The sequence below is a fragment of the Anastrepha ludens genome, chromosome 3 (assembly GCF_028408465.1).
Source record: "Anastrepha ludens isolate Willacy chromosome 3, idAnaLude1.1, whole genome shotgun sequence".
Taxonomy (NCBI): Eukaryota; Metazoa; Arthropoda; class Insecta; order Diptera; family Tephritidae; genus Anastrepha; species Anastrepha ludens.
This window is the reverse complement of record NC_071499.1, coordinates 120,656,719-120,679,369: the sequence shown is the minus strand read 5'-3', so window position 1 is coordinate 120,679,369 and position 22,651 is coordinate 120,656,719. Positions and strand designations below refer to the sequence as shown.

Genomic DNA, 22,651 nt, shown 5'->3' with positions numbered 1-22,651 from the left:
AAAACGACAGAAATTTCTTAGTTCTTTAATACAATTCCAATTTCAGAACTGTTGCAAGCATGTTATTCTTTCCATAAGTACTCCGACAAGGCTTTAGTAAAAAATTTCCGTTTTAGGACATATTTAAATAATATTTAGATGGTATTTAGAACTAACAGGGCCATAATATTTTTTTTGTAAACTATGTTTCAACAAGAGGAAAAAATTTCCTTGTTGGGAAATTTTTGGGAAGTTTTCCAACTAACAGCACTATAATAATATATTACGAAACTATGCTTTCACAGGAGAAAAAAATTTCTTTTTTGGGGAATAATATGTATCTGAGTCAGAAATTATTTTGAAAGCAAACTTCGAACACTTTAATTTGTTTTGAATTAAAGGGAAAATTGCCCTTTTGGGAAATTCGTTTGAAAACGATTTTTTTCATTGGCTCAACTCTCTAGCTAAAAGACCTTACCAAATATGAAATAAATAAAAATTTCCCTAAAATTTCCCATTTTGTTAATTTTTAAAAACATCATTTTTGTGTGAAAAAAACGTTACGGATACTAGATTTTTCAGAGATAACGCTTTAAAATTACTTAGAAGTAAAAACTATTGAGATGTTTTCAAATTTCACTTTTTACGAGTCCAATAACATATCTAAACCATTTTTTGGAAAATTTTTAGCAAATATTTCAGCTAACCACGCTATAATAATACTTTTCAAAACTATGTTTTCACAAGAGAAGTTTTTCAACTAACGGCGATATAGTAATATTTTCATTAACTATGTTTTGACAAGAGAAAAGAACGTGCATTTTAAAATTTCCTTCTCATTGTTTAACCAATAATGAATAATATTTACGTTTTCACCAAAATATTATTAGTTTTTTAAAGTTTTTAACAAAATAACAATGCTTTTAAAAATTGCCCAAAAGAGGGATTTTTTTATTTTTGCTGTTTAGTTTATCCATATAAAAATTAATATTATACAATTAAAATAAAATAAATTCAACTTCTAAAAGGCGTATGTACTTATGTATATGCGGAATAAACTTTCCAAAACGATATTTTTTATTTACATTAAAAAGTAGCGCTTTTTATAAAAATGTCATGCCTTTTATATATTACATATATACCCACAATTTATATTATTTATTTATCTAATCTCGATTCATCGAAGGGTGTTTATACGCATAATATGTTTAAATATGTTACTGGAATAAAAAAAGTTAAATTTTGAAAATATCCTAAAACTTTTGAATTTCTAACTTTTTGTAGATTGTTATGTGTGTAAAAATTCAGTTTTTACAACGTTTTTTTACCAAAAATTATGTTTTTAAAAATTTCCAAAATGGGAAATTTTAGGGAAATTTTTATTTATTTCATATTCGATGAAACCAATTAGCTAGAGGAATTAACACGTGAAAAAATTTGTTTTCAAACAAATTTCCCAAAAGGGAAATTTTTCCTTTAATTCAAAACCAATTAGAGTGTTCGAAGTTTGATTCCAAATTAATTTCTTGCTCACATACATTTGATTTCAAACTGAAAATGAGTGCATTTCTTTCTTAGATTAGTTTTATTGCAGATGTTAAATTCCTTTCCAGCGGTTTTAAAAATAGAAATTACTGTTGCATAAGAATTTCAAATCCGATTGCGACCAAAGTAAGTAATAAGTAGAGTTCTTACATAAGCATATAGTAACATTAGCTGTACTAATACATTTTAGTAATCCATCAAATGAGGTTTATGCCTGTAGCCGATGTAACTACACCAGCTGGAGCGCCTAAATTAGGCAACTTTATGAGCTTATAAAGGGATCTTATGTACATATACACATACATATTACAATATAGATATGCCTGAATAGTAACGATTTGCAAAATGCAATAGTATGCGCTTAGGAAACACGATAATAATGTTTTGGAAGTTAGCAGCAAGAGATGTATGTATGTATGCGCCTAATCCTACACTACTTAGGAGCGCCTAATTTCTGCATTGCGCTGTGAATATGTATTGCCATCTCACTCATCCATCTCCTTCACCAGCTTGCCATTATAATGGCTAATTGCAGTTGATATAGCTTGGGGGCAAAAGCGCACTTACACCAACAACCTTCACTATGAGTATGCAAGTTGTTGTAGTAGCTATTTAAGCATTTCCGCTACGCCTAATTGTATGCTATAAATAATTACATGCAGCTAAGATGTTGCAGCAGCTTCCAGCGTACATTTTCAATGCACAGCTACTTTGTAATCGCTTTACAAGCGGCTATGATTGACATGCCGAAACATGTTTGCTGCGTTCTCAAGCGCCTAAAATCACCATACAATACATTCGTCACGTCGCTCATGGAGCGCATAAAAGTTTACAACCTTGTCACCATGTGTGGCATTGTGTGCCTTTTAATGTAAATTAAATGAAAAAACAACAACAATAATATATGTAGGAACAAAAGCGGTAGAAATTTCGCATTTGTAAGAAAGATTGTGAAATTGAATTTTACAGCATAATAAAATGTCTGCTTGAACGGATTAATTAGACTGTTGCGTTGTCGCACAGACATTTTACGAAATGACAACCGTTGACAGTTAAAATGTCATTCACTACAAGTTGCCTGTGTGTACGAGCGGGCGAGGTGCAGGGGCGGTGCAAACGTCGATAGCACGCAGAGTTTTTGATATCCCAAACAGCTGTGGATTTGCGCCGCTGATTTACAGTATAAAAATGTTGTAAAATTGTTTGAAATATTTGGCTTGCTTTTGGAGCGCATAAAAAACATATATAAATTTCGCAGCATACTTATTGGCGCACAGGTGCTGAGCTAATGCTAAAATTCATGACTTTCTTTACCCATAAGCAACAGCTGCAATTTGTGACAATTTTTACTTAATGCCTCGTCTCATAGCTAATGAATCTTTAAATGTTTTTAAACAATATTTTGTTACCGACTTTGCGGCGCAGAGCGACATATTTTTTAGCTGAACCAAAACGTGGGTAAGAGTACTTGAGCACTGGCAACTTGGCACATTTTAAGGGGTAGATGGGGGGGCCCAATTAAAAAGTTATACGTCAAGTGCAGCTCGTATAAAATGAAAAATTACTACTACCACCACAAGGCAAGCAACAACAACAACAATAACCTTACAAAAGCTATAAATGTGAAGTACGACCATAACAACTGAAGCAAGGCAAAGGCAACAAGAACTATGTGGGAAAATGGTAAAAAACAACAACACTCAAAGCAAACAAATAAAATAACAACGCAAAATTTGTATACAACGCCAATAAGTATGCAACACATACACATTTACATGTAGGTATGTATATATTTTTCAATATAGTTCTCCAATTTGGCTTCAATTTCATTTACTCTTGTTATTTTTTGACTTGCCTCCCCCCACCCTCTCACATTTCCGTTTGCGGCTGGCAATTGTTGTGGACAAGTAAGTTACACTTGATTTGCGCTGAATCGTTGTGCATTCGTATACGCTATCAGCCACACTTTGTTGCATACTTTTGTGCGCCAAACAGTTTTTATTCAATTCGTTCTTTTTATAGTTGTTTATTTTTTCTTTGCAATGAAATAAATCAATATTTCTGCATGATTGCAATTGAATAGTCGTAAAAAATCTGTCAACTGCAGTGTTTGCGGGCGAAAAAAAGATGAAGGGAAATTTTGTGCTAGGTAGGAGAAAAATACGAAATTAAATTAATTGCGTGGTAGTATGGCAGAGTAGCACACTTTAAGAGACTTAAACACTTTCTGAAGTCTGTTTAGCGTGGAATTCTAGACAAAAATGAGGAATGGCTAGGCCATTAAAACTCAACAAATACCACAGGTGAATACGGTGCTTGCACGATGGTATTTTCTTGGTGTTTGGTCAAATAATCCAGCACAAATTGGGCTTGGTGCGATGGCGCGTTATCATCATGCAAAATCCAAGAATTGTTTGCCCACATATCCGGCCGTTTGCGACGTACAGCATCTCTGAAACGCTTCAAAACGGATAAATAATATTCTTTATTGACCGTCTGGCCCGATGGAAGGTACTCATGGTGAACTACGCCTTGGCAATCGAAGAAAACAGTCAACATCACCTTCCCGGTACTTTTTGATCATAGGGTAGTAATGTATGGACGGCGAGTGCAGATGTTCACCAAAGTAAAGGGTTTTGGAACACTCGGAGATGGGCTTTTATATAGCGGTCATATCAGCAAAGCTCCAGCTGTCAAATTTTGGTGGAAATTCACTTAGTTAGACTTGAAAAATACTTACATACTTACTTGCTTAATTGGTCATAACAACCCATTACCGAGTTACAGTCTACGGAATAATGTCTCACCAGGTGTCTCTATTTTCCGCACACCTTTTCCTTTTTCTTAAGCCAAGAGAAGCCAGGTTATCTTGAATTTCGTCCTTCCAGCGGGCAAGAGGACGTCCTCTGCGCTGTCGACCCCCAATTATCGTCACAAGCACCATCTTCGCCGGAGCAGTTCCTAGTGCGATAGTGGCATATGCATTTACGTCTTGTGTGCGTATGATATGGTCATGCTGCGTTAACTCGTTCGTGTGTTATTGTCGGCGGTCTACAGACAGCCAACCGACTACGTACATTCAACGGAAGGCAATTAGTACCTTCATCAGCTCTTATCCCATAAATGACATGGTCCGAGACCAACTACCACCTAATAAATATGAAGAGTTCAAGTTTACTTCGTCAGACTACGGTGAATATCATTTCAAGGGGAGACCAGCATATCCTCATCACACATCACCCGCTCAGTTTACCAGGCACTGACGGTAAAGGCATCCGCAGAGTGAACGCTGAAAGCCGAGCCGAGCGTAATGCTGATTCCAATCGGCGATGATCAAAATTAGGTAACCCAGAGTAGATGCGAAAATCAGCGAAGAATTTCGCGCGGGCTCTAATTTAGTATTTTTATTTGTACTTATGTGAGTATAATATAAGAAACGGATTCGTCAGACGAAGCATATTTTGCATTGGGGTCTGTATTCAATTTTTTTTAAAGAAAGAATTTGGATAAAAAATAAAATAAATAATTGGCGGGTAGACTTATGTAGATGTGTGGCTAAACTCCTTCTCCTCCTTTGTGGCGTGCGTCTAGATGTTGTTCCATAAATGGAGGGCCTTACAGCTTTAAGGCGACTGGTTTTTTATGAGAAGATTTTTCATGGCAGAAATACACTCGGAGGTTTGCCATTGCCTGCCGAGGGGCGACCGCTATCCTAACTAAACAACTTTTTCTATTATTTTGCTCTATCATGCACGTAGATTCAGACCTACATACTCCTGAATGGCAGTCACGCATCAATCCATTCGGCTACGGCGGTCGCTTCTAATAATTTCACTTCCTTTTGATTACGAAAGGCTTGCAACTAAAACTCGATTGTAATAGCATTCATTTATTTTTTTGTTTCCGAAGAGCTGGACGAGCAAGCACTTCATTTATCAAAACATCAATATCCACTATAATGGATTATCATCTGCCATTTCAGCGCGAATCAGCGTCGAAAAGCAGTTCCGAACTGAATTTCTCAGACTCATCAGCTTTACTCTCGGTTCCGATCAGCTTTTACTCTGCGATGTTTGTGCGATTTGGTATGCAATTCTATGTATCCTATTTTGAAGTTTATTACACGCATTCGCCAGCTTTATGCACGGTTCGGCTTTCAGCGTCCACTCTGCGGGTGCCCTGAGATCACAAGTGGATTAAACGGCCCATCTGTTATTTGCTTTTTTAATTAGAGTAAACTTAAAAACTTAAACTTCAACTTTGATCAGATCTCTTCATGACAAGTACTTAGTGCGGTCGGTCCTTTGCCTTGTTGACTCGCAATAATCGCAGTGTTCGAGGAACTTCGAGCCAAAGAACGTCTCTCTTTAATACTGCCACTTCAGGTTTAGTGAAAATTCTTTTGAGGGTGAAACGGCTGTATCGCTCAGCTTTGAGCCACTGTTAAAGATGGCACCTGCCTTTGGGAGTGTATTCTGTTATCAAAATGAAATGAAAGAAGTAGTGGGGTATAAATTTCTTAATTTGTTAGAAATAGTGACTATAATTATGCCCAAATTAAGTAACCCATTACTTAATAAAAATATTTTACTCTTACAAAGCAATAAAGACATCGCTGAATAAAGTGTTTTCCCCCAACTTGTTTGATTATCAGTATTATTCTTCCATTTTCCTCTTTTCGATCTCAGCACATTTATTTGTCGCACTTTATAGTAAATCCTCTCCAAGCTTACCAATTACGCTGCTACAGCAGCACTTAAAATATATTTGTATAAGAAAGTGCTCACCATTTTCTGTGCTTAGGTATATATACTATTTTCCTTCCTCTCTTTTCCTTTCCTCTTAGTTCATATGTATCCACAAGTATGTGAGAAAGTGCGATACTCGCATGTAATGGCACGCGTCTTTGTTTACACACCACACCTAATGGCCAACAACACTCAGTGTTTGATAATGAATTGCTAGACATTCATAATTTATAGTTGTTGTCAAACTATTGGTTTTCGTCTGGCTAACTAGTCGGCAATTGCACTTTATTGCAAGTACCCACACTATGGAGCAAACACTTTTGCACACAAGTGTGCAATAATAGCCACGAGCTGAGAAAGGGCAATGTGACCGCTGATGAGAGGCTGTAGTTCGTTCGTTCTGGCAGAGTGGAGTGAATATTTGTACTATAAATGCATTGGCAGGCTTCTTCCATGTTTATATTCCCATCTGTGCACATACGAGCGCCGGGTGACAAGTTCGCGGGCTAAGGTACTTAATGATCAAGCTTAGATATTTACCTAGGCAAATAGATATTTCAAGAAACTGCTGAACTGTTGAACTAACTACGCAGGTGACTCATGAAGTGGTTCCCACAATGAAGTAGGATATGCCTACTTGTGATCTACTCCTGTGTTGATGGGCTTCGCATCGCTTTAGCGAGCGCTGAGCCAGTACATTGACTTATAAGCTCGTCATATTCGACCGTTAACAAACCCAAAATCTAGGGCGTCACTTAAGATAGTTTATTCTCCTTTCCAGCGCATAAAACCGCAATTGCCACTAAGGCCCAAAACCGCAACAAGGTCCTCAATTAGCTAGCCGGTAGCATTTGGGACAAGGACAAAGAAATGTTGCTGGCGACATTTAAAGCAATTGGAAGGCCGGTTTTGAAATATGCTGCGCCCGTCTGCTCACTTAACACTACCGGTTAAGGAGCACATCAAAATGCTCAACAAGCCATCTCTGCTTGGATGTTACCATACGATGTTAACTCTCCAGACATTTGCTAGAGCCCGAGTCATCTCCCAGACAATTCAGGAGTCATCTGGAGACACTCACTACCTTTCTAAACTCCTGACCCCCGATTGCCGTTGTCGGTGGCCAACCACCACCTATTGTAGACGAAGAGCTTTAGCTGTCTCGCGAGACTCGCGTAACCTTGGCTCAATTACGATGTGGATTTTGTAGTAAGTTAAACTTTTACTTATCCAGAATAGACCCCCCGAAATACTCAATACATATCCGGCATGTGAAGGCATACCGCACGATATTAACCACCTATTCACATGACCTCTCAAACCCACTCACCAAACACTCCTTTCCCTCTGGATCTCACCTGCCGAAATAGCACTTTTTCTGGGCTACCGTTAGATGAGTTAGATGATTAAATTGTTGCAACAACAACAATAACATCGTATGATACTTCTGGTCACGCGTTGATCGTAGGCGCTCAAGGAAAAACTCCTGTGGCTAACAAAACGCCAACACTCGTTTATTCTGAGTGACCTAACCGGGCATTGTTTGTTAGGCATCCGTACGGTTAGACCAAGTATTACTTGAACCCTTTTTGCGAAACCAATATGAAAGATGGGATGACCCCACCTTTCTCCACCTTATACTTGAAGGTTTTGCTTGAACGAGGCTAAAGCTTAGGCATCTGGATTTACTTTATTACTAAGCCTGCGAAAAACCGGGTTGGAGTTTAACAGGCTGCTGAATTCCATCGTTTATCTCTTAACTATGCCGCTCATTCTAATTCCCCTTCAATCGCACCACATAGAACCAGTTTATAGTTATTTTCAAGGTGCACCTTCTTATAAAATATTTGTCATAAAATATTTTTCAGATTTCTCTTAAAAGTTATTTTCTGAGACCGCTTTCATCTTCGCGTCATCCAAAAATTTTAGTCAAATTGAAAAAACGAAAAATCCACTAAAGATGACTTCTTACAAGGTGTGGACTGACTGTAGAATGGGGTAGTAAATTTTTGAGTATTCGGTAGCTTTTGAAGCGTCACTCGCAACAAGACCGATGTGAACGGGTCTATTCTATAGCACTATCCAAGTGATGGCTCAGTAAAAAAGCGCAATACTGGTTGTTCAGTGTAGTCTCTTTAGAAAAGTAATCAATTAATAAATGCCCCACGTTATTCCAAAAAATGGTACCTACAATCTTTGACGTCGACTTTTCCACTTCTTTTGAAGACTCTCTGTACTTTTTATAAACTACATAAACTCAATACTGTATACTGACGAATCCAGGTCACAGTCTTACGGTCACAATGGTTGCGAATCGCATCTAAATCGCTCTGGCGCATCTCCAAAAACTCTTTACAACTTTTGACTCATCGCTGCTTGTTGAGAGGTATGTGTATTTCGAGGAACCCAATATTTTTATCTGGAAATGTTCATGTAAAATTTTTTCAGTTCATTCTCTGCTTAACTGTAGTTCTTCTGTTATGTGCACAGTTTAATTCTTTGTTCGGCCAGAGCAAATTTTTCCACTTTTGACGTATTTTTTTCGGTCACTACTAGCACGGGACCATCTTCACATGTCTCTCCTCATTGCTGCAATAGCTGAGCCCATCCTGATGAAACTAAAACACTTCTTCGAAAATTTGTGTCGGCGTATGTAAGCAAGAAACTTCTTCATTGCGAAAATTTCAACTTTCCGTTGGCATAGTGTTGTTGTTTGTCCCAGGAAAAATTGTAAGTAAATCAGATAAAAGAACGGGTGTATTACTTATGCTAGCCATGGGTCACGCAATTAATGTTATCAGTAACGAGATGATTTGTCGTCGCTAAGTACCTTCGATCGTATTATTATTAGCCACCCCTCGTATATATGTAGGTGCATACGTATGAAAATGCTAGTGTGGTTAAGTGCCCACCATTTGGGTGGCGGGCGGATTGTTAAAATATGTAGACTGTCACTTGTTATTTTAACGCTCCACTCTCTGCTAATTGCATTTATTAATAGTTTTTTAATGTTTTGCCGTTACACGCAGAGGCTGCAATGTAATACAGTGCAGCCGCACAAAGGAGTGATAACAAGTAAGAATCTATGAAATTGTAAGAACTAGTAACAAGATTTGTTTCTCATGTCTACACTATGCAACAGGGTCCCACTTCATTATTTCCTGACTGGGAGCCTGGGTACTTTGAAGATTTCATTGTTTTAAAGCACTGAAATATGAGGTAAATGGATTTACTTGTATCTAATAGTTACCATGGCACCCTTTTTTTTTTGCTTATGTCAGTGCCATTATACGGTTGGTAAGCCCTTGAATCGTTTCCTGAGTATCATATATCGTTTTCCGTGGCTCTTGAATCCGTATTCCGACGCTTTTTTGATCTGACGTTTTACGTTTTTTAATAATTATCGATAGTACATGCACAGAAAGGGTCATAATAATCTCGGTGTTGCCACCTTAAAAATAATTAAGTACGGAAATTAAATTTTATATTTCAATACTGGCATCAAACGAAAGTGTTTTGAAAAATTTCACTAGACTCATTTATTTTAGAGTAATATATTTGAACGGAGTTGTCACTTGAATGTAATTAAGTACAACAGGTAAATTTGATATTTCAATATTGGCATAGACTTAAAGCTAAATATTTCAGAAGGCTTTAATACAGACACATTTTTTTAGAGTAATATTTTTAAATGGTGTTGCCACCTTAAAGGTTATTAAGTACGGAAGCTAAGTTTTATATTTCAATACTGACATCAAATGAAAGCTTTTTGAAAAATTTCGCAAGACTCATTTATTTTAGAGCAATATATTTTAACGGAGTTGCCACCTTAAAGGTAATTAAGTACAGAAGTTAAATTTTATATTTCAATACTGGCATCAAATGCAAGCTTTGTGAAAAAGTTTAATATATACTCGGTTATTTTAGAGAAAAATTTATAAATGGAGTTGCCACCTTGAATATAATTAAGTATGGAAATTAAATTTTATATTTCAATACTCGCATCAAACGAAAGCTTTTTGAGGTAGCTTTAAGGCAAACACATTTATTTTAGAGTAATATATTTGAATGGAGTTGCCACCTTGAATGTAATTATGTAGGGAATTTAAATTTTATATTTTAATTATATTTAAATTTTATAAAAAATTGTAATATATACTCGCCCATTTTAGAGTAATATTTTTAAATGGAGTTGCCACCTTGATATTAATTAAGTATAGTAGTTAAATATTATATTTGAATATTGGCATCAAATGGAAGCTATTTGAGAAAGCTTTATTATGGACACGGTTGTTGGGGCTGCCACATGTCTAAAATTATAATTAAATAAGTCAGTTTTTTTAATACAAAAAATAAGTTATTTTAATAAAAAGAAAGGTGCGTAGAGTACTCTGAAACAGAAAAGTTTTTGAATAAGGTTGCCACCTTTTTGGAAAAAAAAATTATAGATTTTCTTTTTTAGTTTAAAATCAAGCAGAAATCAAAAAAAAAATATTTCGAACTTAAAATACTTAAAGAAGCGTTGACCTTTTATTTTTTATTTACATATTTTTTATTGGAGCACAATGGCATGTGATGGCAGAGCGTGCCTCTATTTCATATCAATAAAAATGCATGAATTAATTTAAAAATCAAATAATATGCAAGCTAAAAATCATAGTTTTACCGCAAAGTGGAACATTTGCACACTTTAGGTCAAGCGTCTTCCCGCAATCGAGTGACGGCATGGCGAATGGTGGGAAATATTAACCAAACAGCTTCATTGTAAGCTATGCCACAGCAAGGAAGGACCGGGTACAGTTAATTGTTTAATAAATTAACCCTAGACGGACATTCTTCGTCGTTTCGACGACGCTCGATTGCATTTAACTGCTTATCATAATTTCCGTTCATTGTTTTTCTTTAATTTTTCGTACAGCTTTAGTCGTTGCTGAGCTTTAGTTGTGAGCGTCCGTTCATCTCTCCTAGTTGCTTGTAAGTACCGTTTTAAAAAATTTGCGTCGTCGAAACGACGAAGTATGTCTTTTGTGTGAGTTTTGCAACAAAATAATATATCGCTTTTAGGATTTTTTTTTGTCTTAAAAACTTTTATGTAATTCAATTCGACATGACAAAACAAGCCTTTTTAAATGACAAGGAAATTGAAAAGTTTCTTGCTGAAGACGATGACTTAATAGTTTCGGATGAAGATGATTATGCCATTGGCGAGCTTGAGACAGACTTGGGAAAGCTAATGGATGAAGAAAATTCTTCTGAAGGGGTTTCTGCAGACGAAGACGATGTCCCGTTGAATGTGTTGCTTGAAGAGTCTGATATAATTACTTTCTCAAAAAACATATTACGTGGAAAAGCTACGTCTCATAGATATGGACAAAATATTGTACATCAAGTACGTGGTCCTGCTCGAATTGTAACCATGGATAATTGGTTCACTTCAGTCTCCTTGGCTAAATCTCTTTTAAAAGAACCATATAAATTAACATTGGTTGGAACATTGCGAGATATACCTCCAGAGAGATAACTCCAGAGATGAAAGTCAGCAAAGGTCGAAAATGTGGCACTTCAATGTTCGCCTATGACAACGAACGGACGGTCTTGCCATATAAGCCAAAACCGAATAAAATATTTTACTTGTTGTCCTCATGGAATGAAATTTGGAACTGTAAATAGCATGACAAAGACGCCACATATGATCGAGTTCTACAATTCAACAAAAGGTGGTGTAGACACCTTCGACCAAATGTGCAACGTAATGAGTTGCGCTCGAAACACCAACCGCTGGCCAATGGCAGTATTTTTTGGCATACTCAGTATGGCTTATATAAATAGTTATGTTATATACACCCATAATATGTTCCAATTGGGACAGAAACCACTTATTCGCAAAAAATTTATGAAAGGTTTACACTCTGCTCTCATTCAAAAACACTTATATAAAAGACCTAATGTGGTAACTTTGAAAACGGCAGCTCGACAAAATATACAAAGCGGACTAGTTCAACATCATGAGAAGGCAAAAAGCAGTGGAGAGGTATCAGCAAGCAAAAAAAGAAAGATTTGCACGATTTGTCCATCATCCAAACGTCGAATGGCCAAATCTTCATGCGCCAAATGTCAAAAAAGCTTGTGTGGGGAGCATAAAATTGATCTCTGTGCCTCATGTGCAAAATAAAGTTACAGACTCATAAAACAGAGTTTTATTTTTAGTTTTAAGCATAAAATGTACCTTTTTAAAGTATTAACGAATTTTAATTTGATTAATATTACTTTTTTATTGAAGTTTGTCAGGGGCTATGAGCAAAAAAAAATTTTTTTATTGAATATGAATATTTTTAATTTTAAGTTTTATATTATATTAAAATAAATAAACAAGCATTAAAACTATTAAATAAATATTTAGAGTAAAATACTGCATTTATATTTTATTCTTTTTGGGTGTAGGTGCAATCTGAAGAAAGCTTAAAAAGAGTGGTCGTCGTTTCGACGAAGAATGTCTTTAGTGTACTAAAAATATGAATGTCCTTCTAGGGTTAATAGCAAATTTCCTTTACCCACATAAATTTGGTATGCACCTGATTGCCGTACAAATAATATTTAAGTATAATTGAGCTATTATCTAAATAAATCACTCTCTGTTCATACACTCAGTAAATCTACGAATTGTATTGTTGAAAAATATTGCCATATCAATATTGATTTAGTTATCACAAAATTGCTCATTGAACATTCAATTCAGTAGGTACTTACACACCTACATATGTACAGAAACAACTTGTATTACCCCATGTCGGACACTAACAATTACCAAGCATTGTTCGAAGAGGAGCAAAATTGATAACTACACGCAAATTAGTTAGGCGAAATCGATATTGGAGCTTGTCAAAGCAAATGCGCCTAACAATTGAAAAATTTTATCAGTTCAAGATATTTTGTGCCAGCTGATGAAAATCGTGCTGAAGATAAAATGATGTGCCAGCACGTTAAGATAAAATGGTAATTGCGAAAATGGACTTCAGTTCGATGATGACAAAATTGATTAAAAATTTAGTTTTTAAGTGACAATTGAACGAAACAGTGGTTTTTAAATTCGCAAGTGCTACTTTTTTGAAATCGCTTTAAAACAGAGAAATTTCAAAAAAAAAATTATAAAAAAATACCAAAACAAATTTTTAACTACTTAAATCTTTAAATTAAAAATTAGTTTTGAATTTAAAAAAATTGTACTAAAGTGATGCCAAGCATTTATAGCGGTTTTTAACATAAAACGCAAAAACAAAATTATTTTCAATTTACAAATGAAATGATTTTTAAACATGAAAGTGCAAATATTTTTTGTTTTCCTGCTCGTCTTGCTGAGCAATGGTGAGTTACAGTGCAAAATATGTGCAAATATGTGTATGTGTGTGTATGCGAATTGGACCACATACTTAAAATGCAAAAAGATATCTGTCATGCATGAGCCACATCTCATTACAAAAAAATACTTATTGAATATTTGAAGAATTTTGAATAATTATTTTAAAAGCGAGCGGAAAACTTTACACGTTGAACACGTTAGCTGATAACGGTACTTAAGAAAATTGGACAACATCCAAATATGTGAGCTTCACTAATAATAAATGAAATTGCATTACGGTGTGTTTAACTCAGGGCGAGGGGAGGGCCAGATGTACAGAGAAAACGTGAGCAGTCAATTCGGGAGAGGTGGAAACAGCTGTATGGACAGTAGGGTTCAAGCGCGAAAACTATAGTAAAGACGAGTACAATTTTTGGAGCCTTGCAGGTGGTGGAAGTCGCCCATATCGGTAGCCTCGCATGATAGTTATCATATTTTTTTCTTTGCCTGTTCACTCCTCTCGGGAGCATAGGGCCTCGACAATACTTGCCTTGCGTTGGTTTCGTTAATAATGGACTATGAATAAGTTCGTGCGGTTTTTTTTCGAAATTTGAAACTTTATTGACGTAAAATGGTTACAAATTTAATATTCAAAATATTGTCCATCGCTTACTACTACTTTTTCCCATCTTTCTGGCAATTCACGGATTCCCTTTGTGAAAAATTCGGTCGGTTTTGCCGCAATCCACGAATCGATCCATTTTTTGACTTCATCGTAATTACGGAAGTGCTGGTCAGCCAGGCCATGTTGCATCGATCGGAAGAGATAGTAATCGGATGGCGCAAGGTCTGGACTATACGGCGGGTGGGGTAGGACATCCCATTTGAGCGTTTCTAAGTATGTTTTGACCACTTGTGCAACATGTGGCCGAGCATTGTCATGTTGCAAAATAACTTTGTCGTGTCTATCGGCGTATTGCGGCCGTTTTTCTCGCAGTGCTCGGCTCAAACGCATCAATTGTCGTCGGTAGACATCCCCCGTAATCGTTTCATTCGGTTTCAGTAGCTCATAATACACAACACCCAGCTGGTCCCACCAGATACACAGCATAACCTTCAGGCCATGAATATTCTGCGCCGACGTCGATGTTGAAGCATGGCCAGGGTATCCATATGTTGCCCGACGTTTTGGATTGTCGTAATGGACCCACTTTTCATCGCCAGTCACAATTCGATGCAAAAAACCCTTTCTTTTGTGCCGTTGAAGCAGTTGTTCGCATGCCATAAAACGGCGTTCAACGTCTCTTGGCTTCAATTCATACGGCACCCAATGGCCTACCTTTCGGATCATTCCCATGGCTTTTAAACGTTTGGAAATGGTTGATTGATCAACTCCCAAAGTTTTTGCAACCTCTTCTTGCGTTTGAGCCGGATCTTGATCGAGCAATTCCTCCAATTCGGTATCCATGAACTTTGGCGGCGCACCCTCGCGTTCTTCGTCTTCCAAGCCAAAATCACCACTTTTAAAGCGTGCAAACCACTTCTGGCACGTTCGCTCAGATAGAGCATGCTCACCATAAACTTCCACCAAGATACGATGACTTTCGGCTGCTTTTTTCTTCATATTAAAATAATGAAGAAGAATTCCCCGCAAAAACACATTATTTGGCACGAAATTCGACATTTTCAAGTGTGGTAAAAATATTGTTGTTTACGCTTCAAATAAAAAACTTATACTGACGTTTGTGCCTTACGACAGTAGCTCTCCAATGAATGTTTGGAAATGTGGATCGATGGAATAATAATCAAGTTACGCCATCTGTTGTAAAACCGCACGAACTTATTGATAGTCCTATTATCTCGACCTACTATAACCGCACTATAACGTCACAATCAAGAAAATAGTGTGTTTGAGATCTGGGGATTGATCGCAGGTGTCACGTTCCCATGGCAGTCGGCTCTACGTTACCAAAATAACACTGATTAATATCCTGCCAAAAACGGTCAGTGCAGTATCCATTAAATCCATATGATCGTAACTACTCCAACCTTTTCACGACTTATGAATCCCGGAAAATCAAAGCAACTTAAAAGTTTTGGATTAAATATATCAGGCCCTATCTAAAACTTTTCCTTGCACATTAATTTGCTTCCTCGATTCCCAATACATCACTATTCCCTGTAAAAGAAGTATGCGAAATTCATCGACCGTCCTTCAAAAAATTTAATGTAATCGCCCCAATGCTTTGATCGCTTCTTCGAATTTCAACAAAGGTATAGCAGGGTACTCTATGCTAAGGAAGTCGTTATGTTTCAGTCGCTATAGCGGCTGCCTACAAAAGATAGGACTTTAAAAGCAAGAAGGTGCCAACCAGCTCGGCTCATAGATCCCGCCTTGGAAAACTCTAAAGTAGCCTATAAATCTTGAAACAGGTCCGCCTAAACTTGGAAAGGCATATTATGATAAGTAAATTAATAAATTGCACCATCCCAAATTAACTTTTCTGCGAAGTATTTTAATCGCTTTGCGAATCCAGTTAATCTTTCGAATCGGTAGGTACCAAGACAGTCTAAGTTGTCAAGCAAGTTGCGCATGAGCAATTTGGATCGCCTTTTCCTCTTGGATATTCTTTTAGTTTCAGAATCATTGTGCTAGATCTATCTAGATCTGGCTACTTTAGTTAGGTTCAGTTACATGAAAGGGATAATTTTGATATATAGCCAAAGAATGCGTACAAGTCTCTAAACCTTTCCGATTATTCAATGAAAACTAGCAACCCTTTTCACTCACAATATTCTATATTTCCGAAACTTTGAGAGCACATAAGAAGGGCTGAGGAAATGGACTTCGACTTTTATTTTCATATGAAGCTCCTACAGAAATTATTTTGTAAGTAACCGAAATCGGTCTACCTCATAGCCGGGTATCCCATTAGTATTCCGTGAAGAATTCGTAGAACCCACTTCTTTAGACCTGTCTCATGCCAGGACGTGGTAATTCCTTGGCCTGACAGTGTGCCACTTTGTCGCTATGGTCTGAAAGCTAAGTAGTATTCATAAAATATCCAAAATAGCTCAACCTACACTGAAAAAAATCGTGCCGTCCGTAGCAATATTGTGGGCTCAAAAGTAGCCATCAGTTCAGAATAAAACGGTATCAAGTGATCTGGGAAAGTAAACGACTTTTTCTAACCGCCCTCAGCTCAATCTTCAAAGATGTAATAGTTTCAAGCTTGGGCTCAAAGTGGGGAGCTGAAATGAAGGCAGTTGATCTCAGTTGGAATATCTGTACGTTCGGGCACAACTATGAACTATGGCCAAGATAATGAAATATATTTTTTTGCCGATATTTTTAAAATTAATCTGTGTTAAGGCTTTACGAATCCTATGATTTTTATTGTGCTATGTTCTTAATCTCATATCGAAGATTGAGAAAAGTACAATCGAAGTAGTAATGGCTTAGACTACACTCTGGAAAAAATAAATTAAAATTATTAATAGTTTTCTTCCTTTTTTAGTAGCCAGCGCTGACTACCTCGAATGTTATGTATGCGAAGATTGCGAGGAGAATGAAGCTCATTTAGAATACTGTTCACCAATAGAAGAAATTCAATCTGCCCTCAAACCTGATCTAGGAACAGATGAAGTGGCATCAACAACGGACGCAGATGATGTAGACACAACAGTCGAAGAGACCAATTCCGCAGACAACACAACAGCTTTTACACATCTTGCAATTGACGCAGGTAATGTTACTGCCACAGATTTGGACTCTACAAAAGTAGGAGTGACAGCAAACTTGACTTCAGCCACCATAACGCAAACTACAAATTCCGCAACTGGCATCAACAACACCACTTTAACCAATTCGACAACCACTGTATTAAGTAGTGTACCTCTGGAAGAGCTGACTACAGACGAGGAAGATCCTGAGAACTCTTCGGATATAGATGACCACACAATTTCCAATCAAACCACTGCTGGAACTTTCACTACTAATGGCATAAATGGCACCACTGAAGGCACAAATCAAACAGCCTTGGGAACAGAAGTCTCTGCGCTATCGACCTTAAATACAACAGAAACTACTAAGATTACAGAGTCGATGGATGAAGGCACAACGAAAAACGTGACTGTAAATAATGGAACAGCCACAGGTGAAGTTGTACAGACAACTATTGAAATCATGGAGGCAAATGCAACCACACTCGGAGAGGATATGATGGTAGCGCAGACGAATAAAACATCAACTGTAATGCAGAGCACCACGAACAGTACAGACTCGAAAGAAAGTTTTGAAAACATGGAGTTGGATCATGAAAACTCAACGTTTATTGAAGATAATGCTATGGAAACTACAACTCTCGAGATCGCGGAAAACTTTGCGGAAAATATTACATCGACCTCACAAGAAGCTATTGCGAAAAACTTGACTTCCGTTTTGAATAACTCCACAACCAGTAAACCAAATGAAATAAACACACCTTTAAAGAATGAAACTGCAGGACAAAGTCACGAAACTACGATTAATTTTACTATAGGTTCAAACTCTACAGTATCGCCATTTATTGATATAAATATAACAGATGTACCGGGGCTAACAGTAACAACGAGTGAAGTTGTCGCAAACACGACAAACTTTGCAAGGCCCAATGGTACATCACCCATAAGCAACATAACAGCAGAGGTGTCTACAATTACGAATGGAGTTTTGACTAACGCTACTAATGGAAATTTTGGAAATACAACATCAATGGAAGATCCTAACGAAGTAAAAGTAAGTAACCAAACTGTAGTGGAAATTGGGTATGGATCTGGAAAACCGAATGGTACATCACAAATAGGCACAGTTAACGGAAATTTTGAAAATACAGCAATGGAAGATTCTAACGAAGTTGAAATAAGTAACCAAATTGCAGAGGAATCTGGAAGACCGAACGGTACATCACAACTAGGAACTGGTAATGGAAGTTTCGGGAATACAGCGTCAATGATTGATCCTAACGAAGTAGAAGTAAGTAACCAAACTGTAGTGGAAACTAGACCGGGATCTGGAAGACCGAACGGTACATCTCAAATAGGAACTGCTAATGAAAATTTTGGGAATACAATGGAAGACTCCAACGAAGTAGACACGAGTAATCAAACTATAGTGGGGGCTCGACCTGAGTCTGGAGGACCGAACGGTACGTCCCAAATAGTCACGGCTAATGGAAATTTTGCGAATACAACATCAATGGAAGACTCTAACGAAGTAGAAATAAGTAACCAAACTGTAGTGGGAACTGGACCTGAATCTGGAAGACCGAACGGTACACCACAAATAGGAACTGCTAATGGATCTGGAAGACCGAATGGTACATCACAAATAGCCACAGTTAACGGAAATTTTGAAAATACATCAATGGAAGATTCCAACGAAGTTGAAATAAGTAATCAAACTATAGTGGAGGCTAAACCTGAGTCTGCAAGACCGAACAGTACATCACAAATAGGTACAGGTAATGGAATTGGGTCTGGATCTGGAAGACCAAATGGTACATCACAAATAGGAACTGCTAATGAAAATTTTGGGAATACAACATTAATTGAAGACTCCAACGAAGTAGACACAAGTAATCAAACTATAGTGGAGGCTCGACCTGAGTCTGCAAGACCGAACAGTACATCACAAATAGGTACAGGTAATGGAATTGGGTTTGGATCTGGAAGACCGAATGGTACATCACAAATAGGTACAGATAATGGAATTTTGTCTGGATCTGGAAGACCGAATGGTACATCACAAATAGGAACTGCTAATGAAAATTTTGGTAATACAACATTGATTGAAGACTCTAACAAACTAGACACAAGTAATCAAACTATAGTGGAGGCTCGACCTGAGTCTGCAAGACCGAACAGTACATCACAAATAGGTACAGGTAATGGAATTGGGTTTGGATCTGGAAGACAGAATGGTACATCACAAATAGGAACAACTAATGAAAATTTTGTGAATACAACATCAATGGAAGACTCCAACAAAGTAGACACAAATAATCAAACTATAGTGGAGGCTCGGCCTGAGTCGGCAAGACCGAACAGTACATCACAAATGAACACAGGTAATGGAATTGGGTCTGGATCTGGAAGACCGAATGGTACATCACAAGTAGTCACGGCTTATGCAAATTTTGGAAATACAACATCAGTGGAAGACTCCAACAAAGTAGACACAAGTAATCAAACTATAGTGGAGGCTCAACCTGAGTCTGCAAGACCGAACAGTACATCACAAATAAACACAGGTAATGGAATTGGGTATGTACAAGTAGTCACGGCTAATGGAAATTTTGGGAATTCAACATCAATGGAAGAATCTAACGAAGTAGAAATAAGTAACCAAACTGCAGTGGGAACTGGACCTGAATCTGGAAGACCGAACGGTACACCACAAATAGGAACTGCTAATGGAAGTTTCGCGAATACAACATTAATGGAAGACTCCAACGAAGTAGACACAAGTAACCAAACTGCAGTGGGGGCTCGACCTGAGTCTGGAAGACCGAACAGTACATCACAAATAGGAATAGCTAATGGAAATTTTAGAACTATAGCATCCATTGAAGACTCTAACGAAATAGAAATGAATAACCAAACTTCAGCAGGGACTGGACTCACAAGAGAAACCACTGTGAGTTCTTTGGTGTTGACAAATTCTACACAATTCGCAGTTGAAAACACAACAACAGCTGGAAGACCCAACAGCACATTACATATAGCAATTGATAGCGGAAACATAACTTCAATGGATGAGTTCAACAATCAAACCTTGAGCAACGAAACTGCAATGGGCACCAAACCTATAGGAGAAGTTACCGCTAGCTCTTTGGTAACTACAAATACCACAAACACCATTCTTTTGAATGCAACTGATATGCCGAATCAAACGGGAAGTACAAACGGAGTTTTGACCAATACAAAAACTGTCGACGGACTTCAGGGTGCATCACAAACAGGAGTTATTGGTGGAAATTTCGGAAATATAACAGTCGATATTAGTGAAGAGCTGAATGGTACAAAACAAGTCAATATAAAAGCTCCCGATTTACAGCAAATGCCCGGAACTACAAATGTACATATTTCAAGCACAACAGCAGCGGCGAACTCAAACGGAACTAGAGAAGCATTTCCAACAGAAGAGGGCATGGAGGGACTGTTAGAAACTAACAGTGTAAATTTTGAATTGATGGAAGTACCAAACGGCATAACGCAAGCGGAAATTAATTCTGCAAGCTCAATAAAACCATCTAATACTAACGGTGTATTACAATTAACAACTGCGGAAGCTTCTATTTTAGATGGAAATTTAGCGAGCAAAGGAGATTCATCCAGTTCACTTTTCGCAACTGAGAAAGAAAAATTATTACCCAAAACTTTGAAACACTCCAGATCCACTCTCTCTAAGATCAATACAGATAAAGAGGTGTTTAATACCAAAAAAGCAACTGCAGTAAGTGAAGTTCAACGGGACGCTTTGCGAATGCACCAGGCAAACGAATTTAAATTTGCTCGAGATGAATTGAAGCTAAATCCCGCACGATTCATACAGCACAAATATAGCAGAATTGGCAACGCGGCGGGCGTGAAGTTGGGGAACATAACCTATAAATGCTACAGCGTGCGTGTCAAAGGTAAATCTAACTGTACACTTGAAGAATTAAAAAAAAAATTAAATTTTCTCACTTTTCAGGCAAAAATAAGGTGCAATTAAATAAAGGTTGTGTGGCAGTGCCAGCGGAGAAGAACGCCTGTGAATTACTAGCAGCTAAATATGGCAAGGAAGCTTTGGTGGATTGCGAAATATGCGTAAAGGGTAAATGTAATCGGAGCAGCAGCATTGGTTTGAAGTTGTCCCAGAAAAGTTTGGCCTTAATAATGTTACTCGGTTGGTTACTAGGCGGAATTTTGAGTTAATCTTTTGTTTAGTAGCTATGGCTAACAATTCAATTTATACCAACTTAATTGTAAATATAAGAACATCTTAAATAACTGGCTGAGCTTAAATAAATAAATTATCTCAGAGCTGTTAAGTGCACTCGCAATTTTTTTCCGGTTTTATCTTCATTAATTTTCAGGAATGAAAGGCATGACCTGCGCTATTTATCGTCATTTCATCTACAAGGGGAGGTCAAAAAGTATGCTGGGGCGGAGAAATCGCAGAGAGGAGGGCTATTGTTTTTCCTAGTATTATAAAGTGGCTTAATACAACTAAGAGTGTCAAGCGTCGGATACATTTGAAAGTTATCTTTGGAGATATCGGATGATATAGACAAGTCAAGAAAAAGCTCAGTTTTTGAGAAAATTTAGTTTCGTATCAGAATTAAATTCCTCAGTAAGCAAGAAAGCTTGGTAGACTATTTTGGAAATAATCTCATTGCTGGCTTTTGTCTAGAAAGGTCAATAATTTATAAGTGGCATAGTCTAGTAAGTAAAGGCAAAGAAGAGAGTCAACTGAAGGCCATCAGCACTCAGGCCGGGCGACTGGGACATACTTGTATATCAGATATATTGCAAAACACTTGATGAAAAATTTGTTCAAGAAAATGAGGGTTTGACAAAGAAATTAACCGCAGTACCGCGGTACAAACTACGATCTATCATCTACGTTTTCAGCATCCCAAGTTACCATTTTTAGTGTTGGTATGTGACTACCATTCGGAAGTGCGTAGGTTCGAATCTCCGAGCACGAAACACCAAAATGTTAGTAAAAGTCGTTTCTAAATGGCGTCGCGCGTCGGCAGGCAATAGCAAACCTCTGAGTGTATTTCTGCCATTAAAAAGCTCCTCATAAAAAAACCATTTGCCGAAGGTCCCGCCAATTGTGGAACAACGTCAAAACGTAGACGTAAGACAAGGTTGTCCCCTGTCACCTCTTCTCTTCGCCATCGCCTTTGACAACGTCATGAACCTATTTACTCTGCATAAAAAGACGTCGTATGGAGTTTTATTATACATCTTGAGGTTTTCGACTTGGCCGATGACGTCTGTTACCTCCCTC

The 22,651-nt window shown here is 37.4% G+C and overlaps 1 protein-coding gene across 1 annotated transcript; it reads left to right on the top strand.

Moving 5' to 3' along the window:
- Positions 1–13,392: 13,392 nt before the first annotated feature.
- LOC128858935 (serine-rich adhesin for platelets-like) lies at positions 13,393–21,670 on the top strand. Its single transcript, XM_054095527.1, has 3 exons — positions 13,393–13,634; positions 17,127–21,284; positions 21,344–21,670. Exons 1-3 carry the CDS (start codon positions 13,586–13,588, stop codon positions 21,565–21,567), a joined length of 4,431 nt encoding a protein of 1,476 aa, XP_053951502.1. The 5' UTR covers positions 13,393–13,585; the 3' UTR covers positions 21,568–21,670.
- Positions 21,671–22,651: the final 981 nt, after the last annotated feature.

Coding starts and splice junctions, on each gene's coding strand:
- LOC128858935 (XM_054095527.1), top strand. CDS start 13,586: ATGAAAGTGCAAATATTTTTTGTTTTCCTGCTCGTCTTGCTGAGCAAT. Junction 13,635..17,126: donor GCTCGTCTTGCTGAGCAATG/GTGAGTTACAGT, acceptor TTCCTTTTTTAG/TAGCCAGCGCTGACTACCTC. Junction 21,285..21,343: donor CTACAGCGTGCGTGTCAAAG/GTAAATCTAACT, acceptor CTCACTTTTCAG/GCAAAAATAAGGTGCAATTA.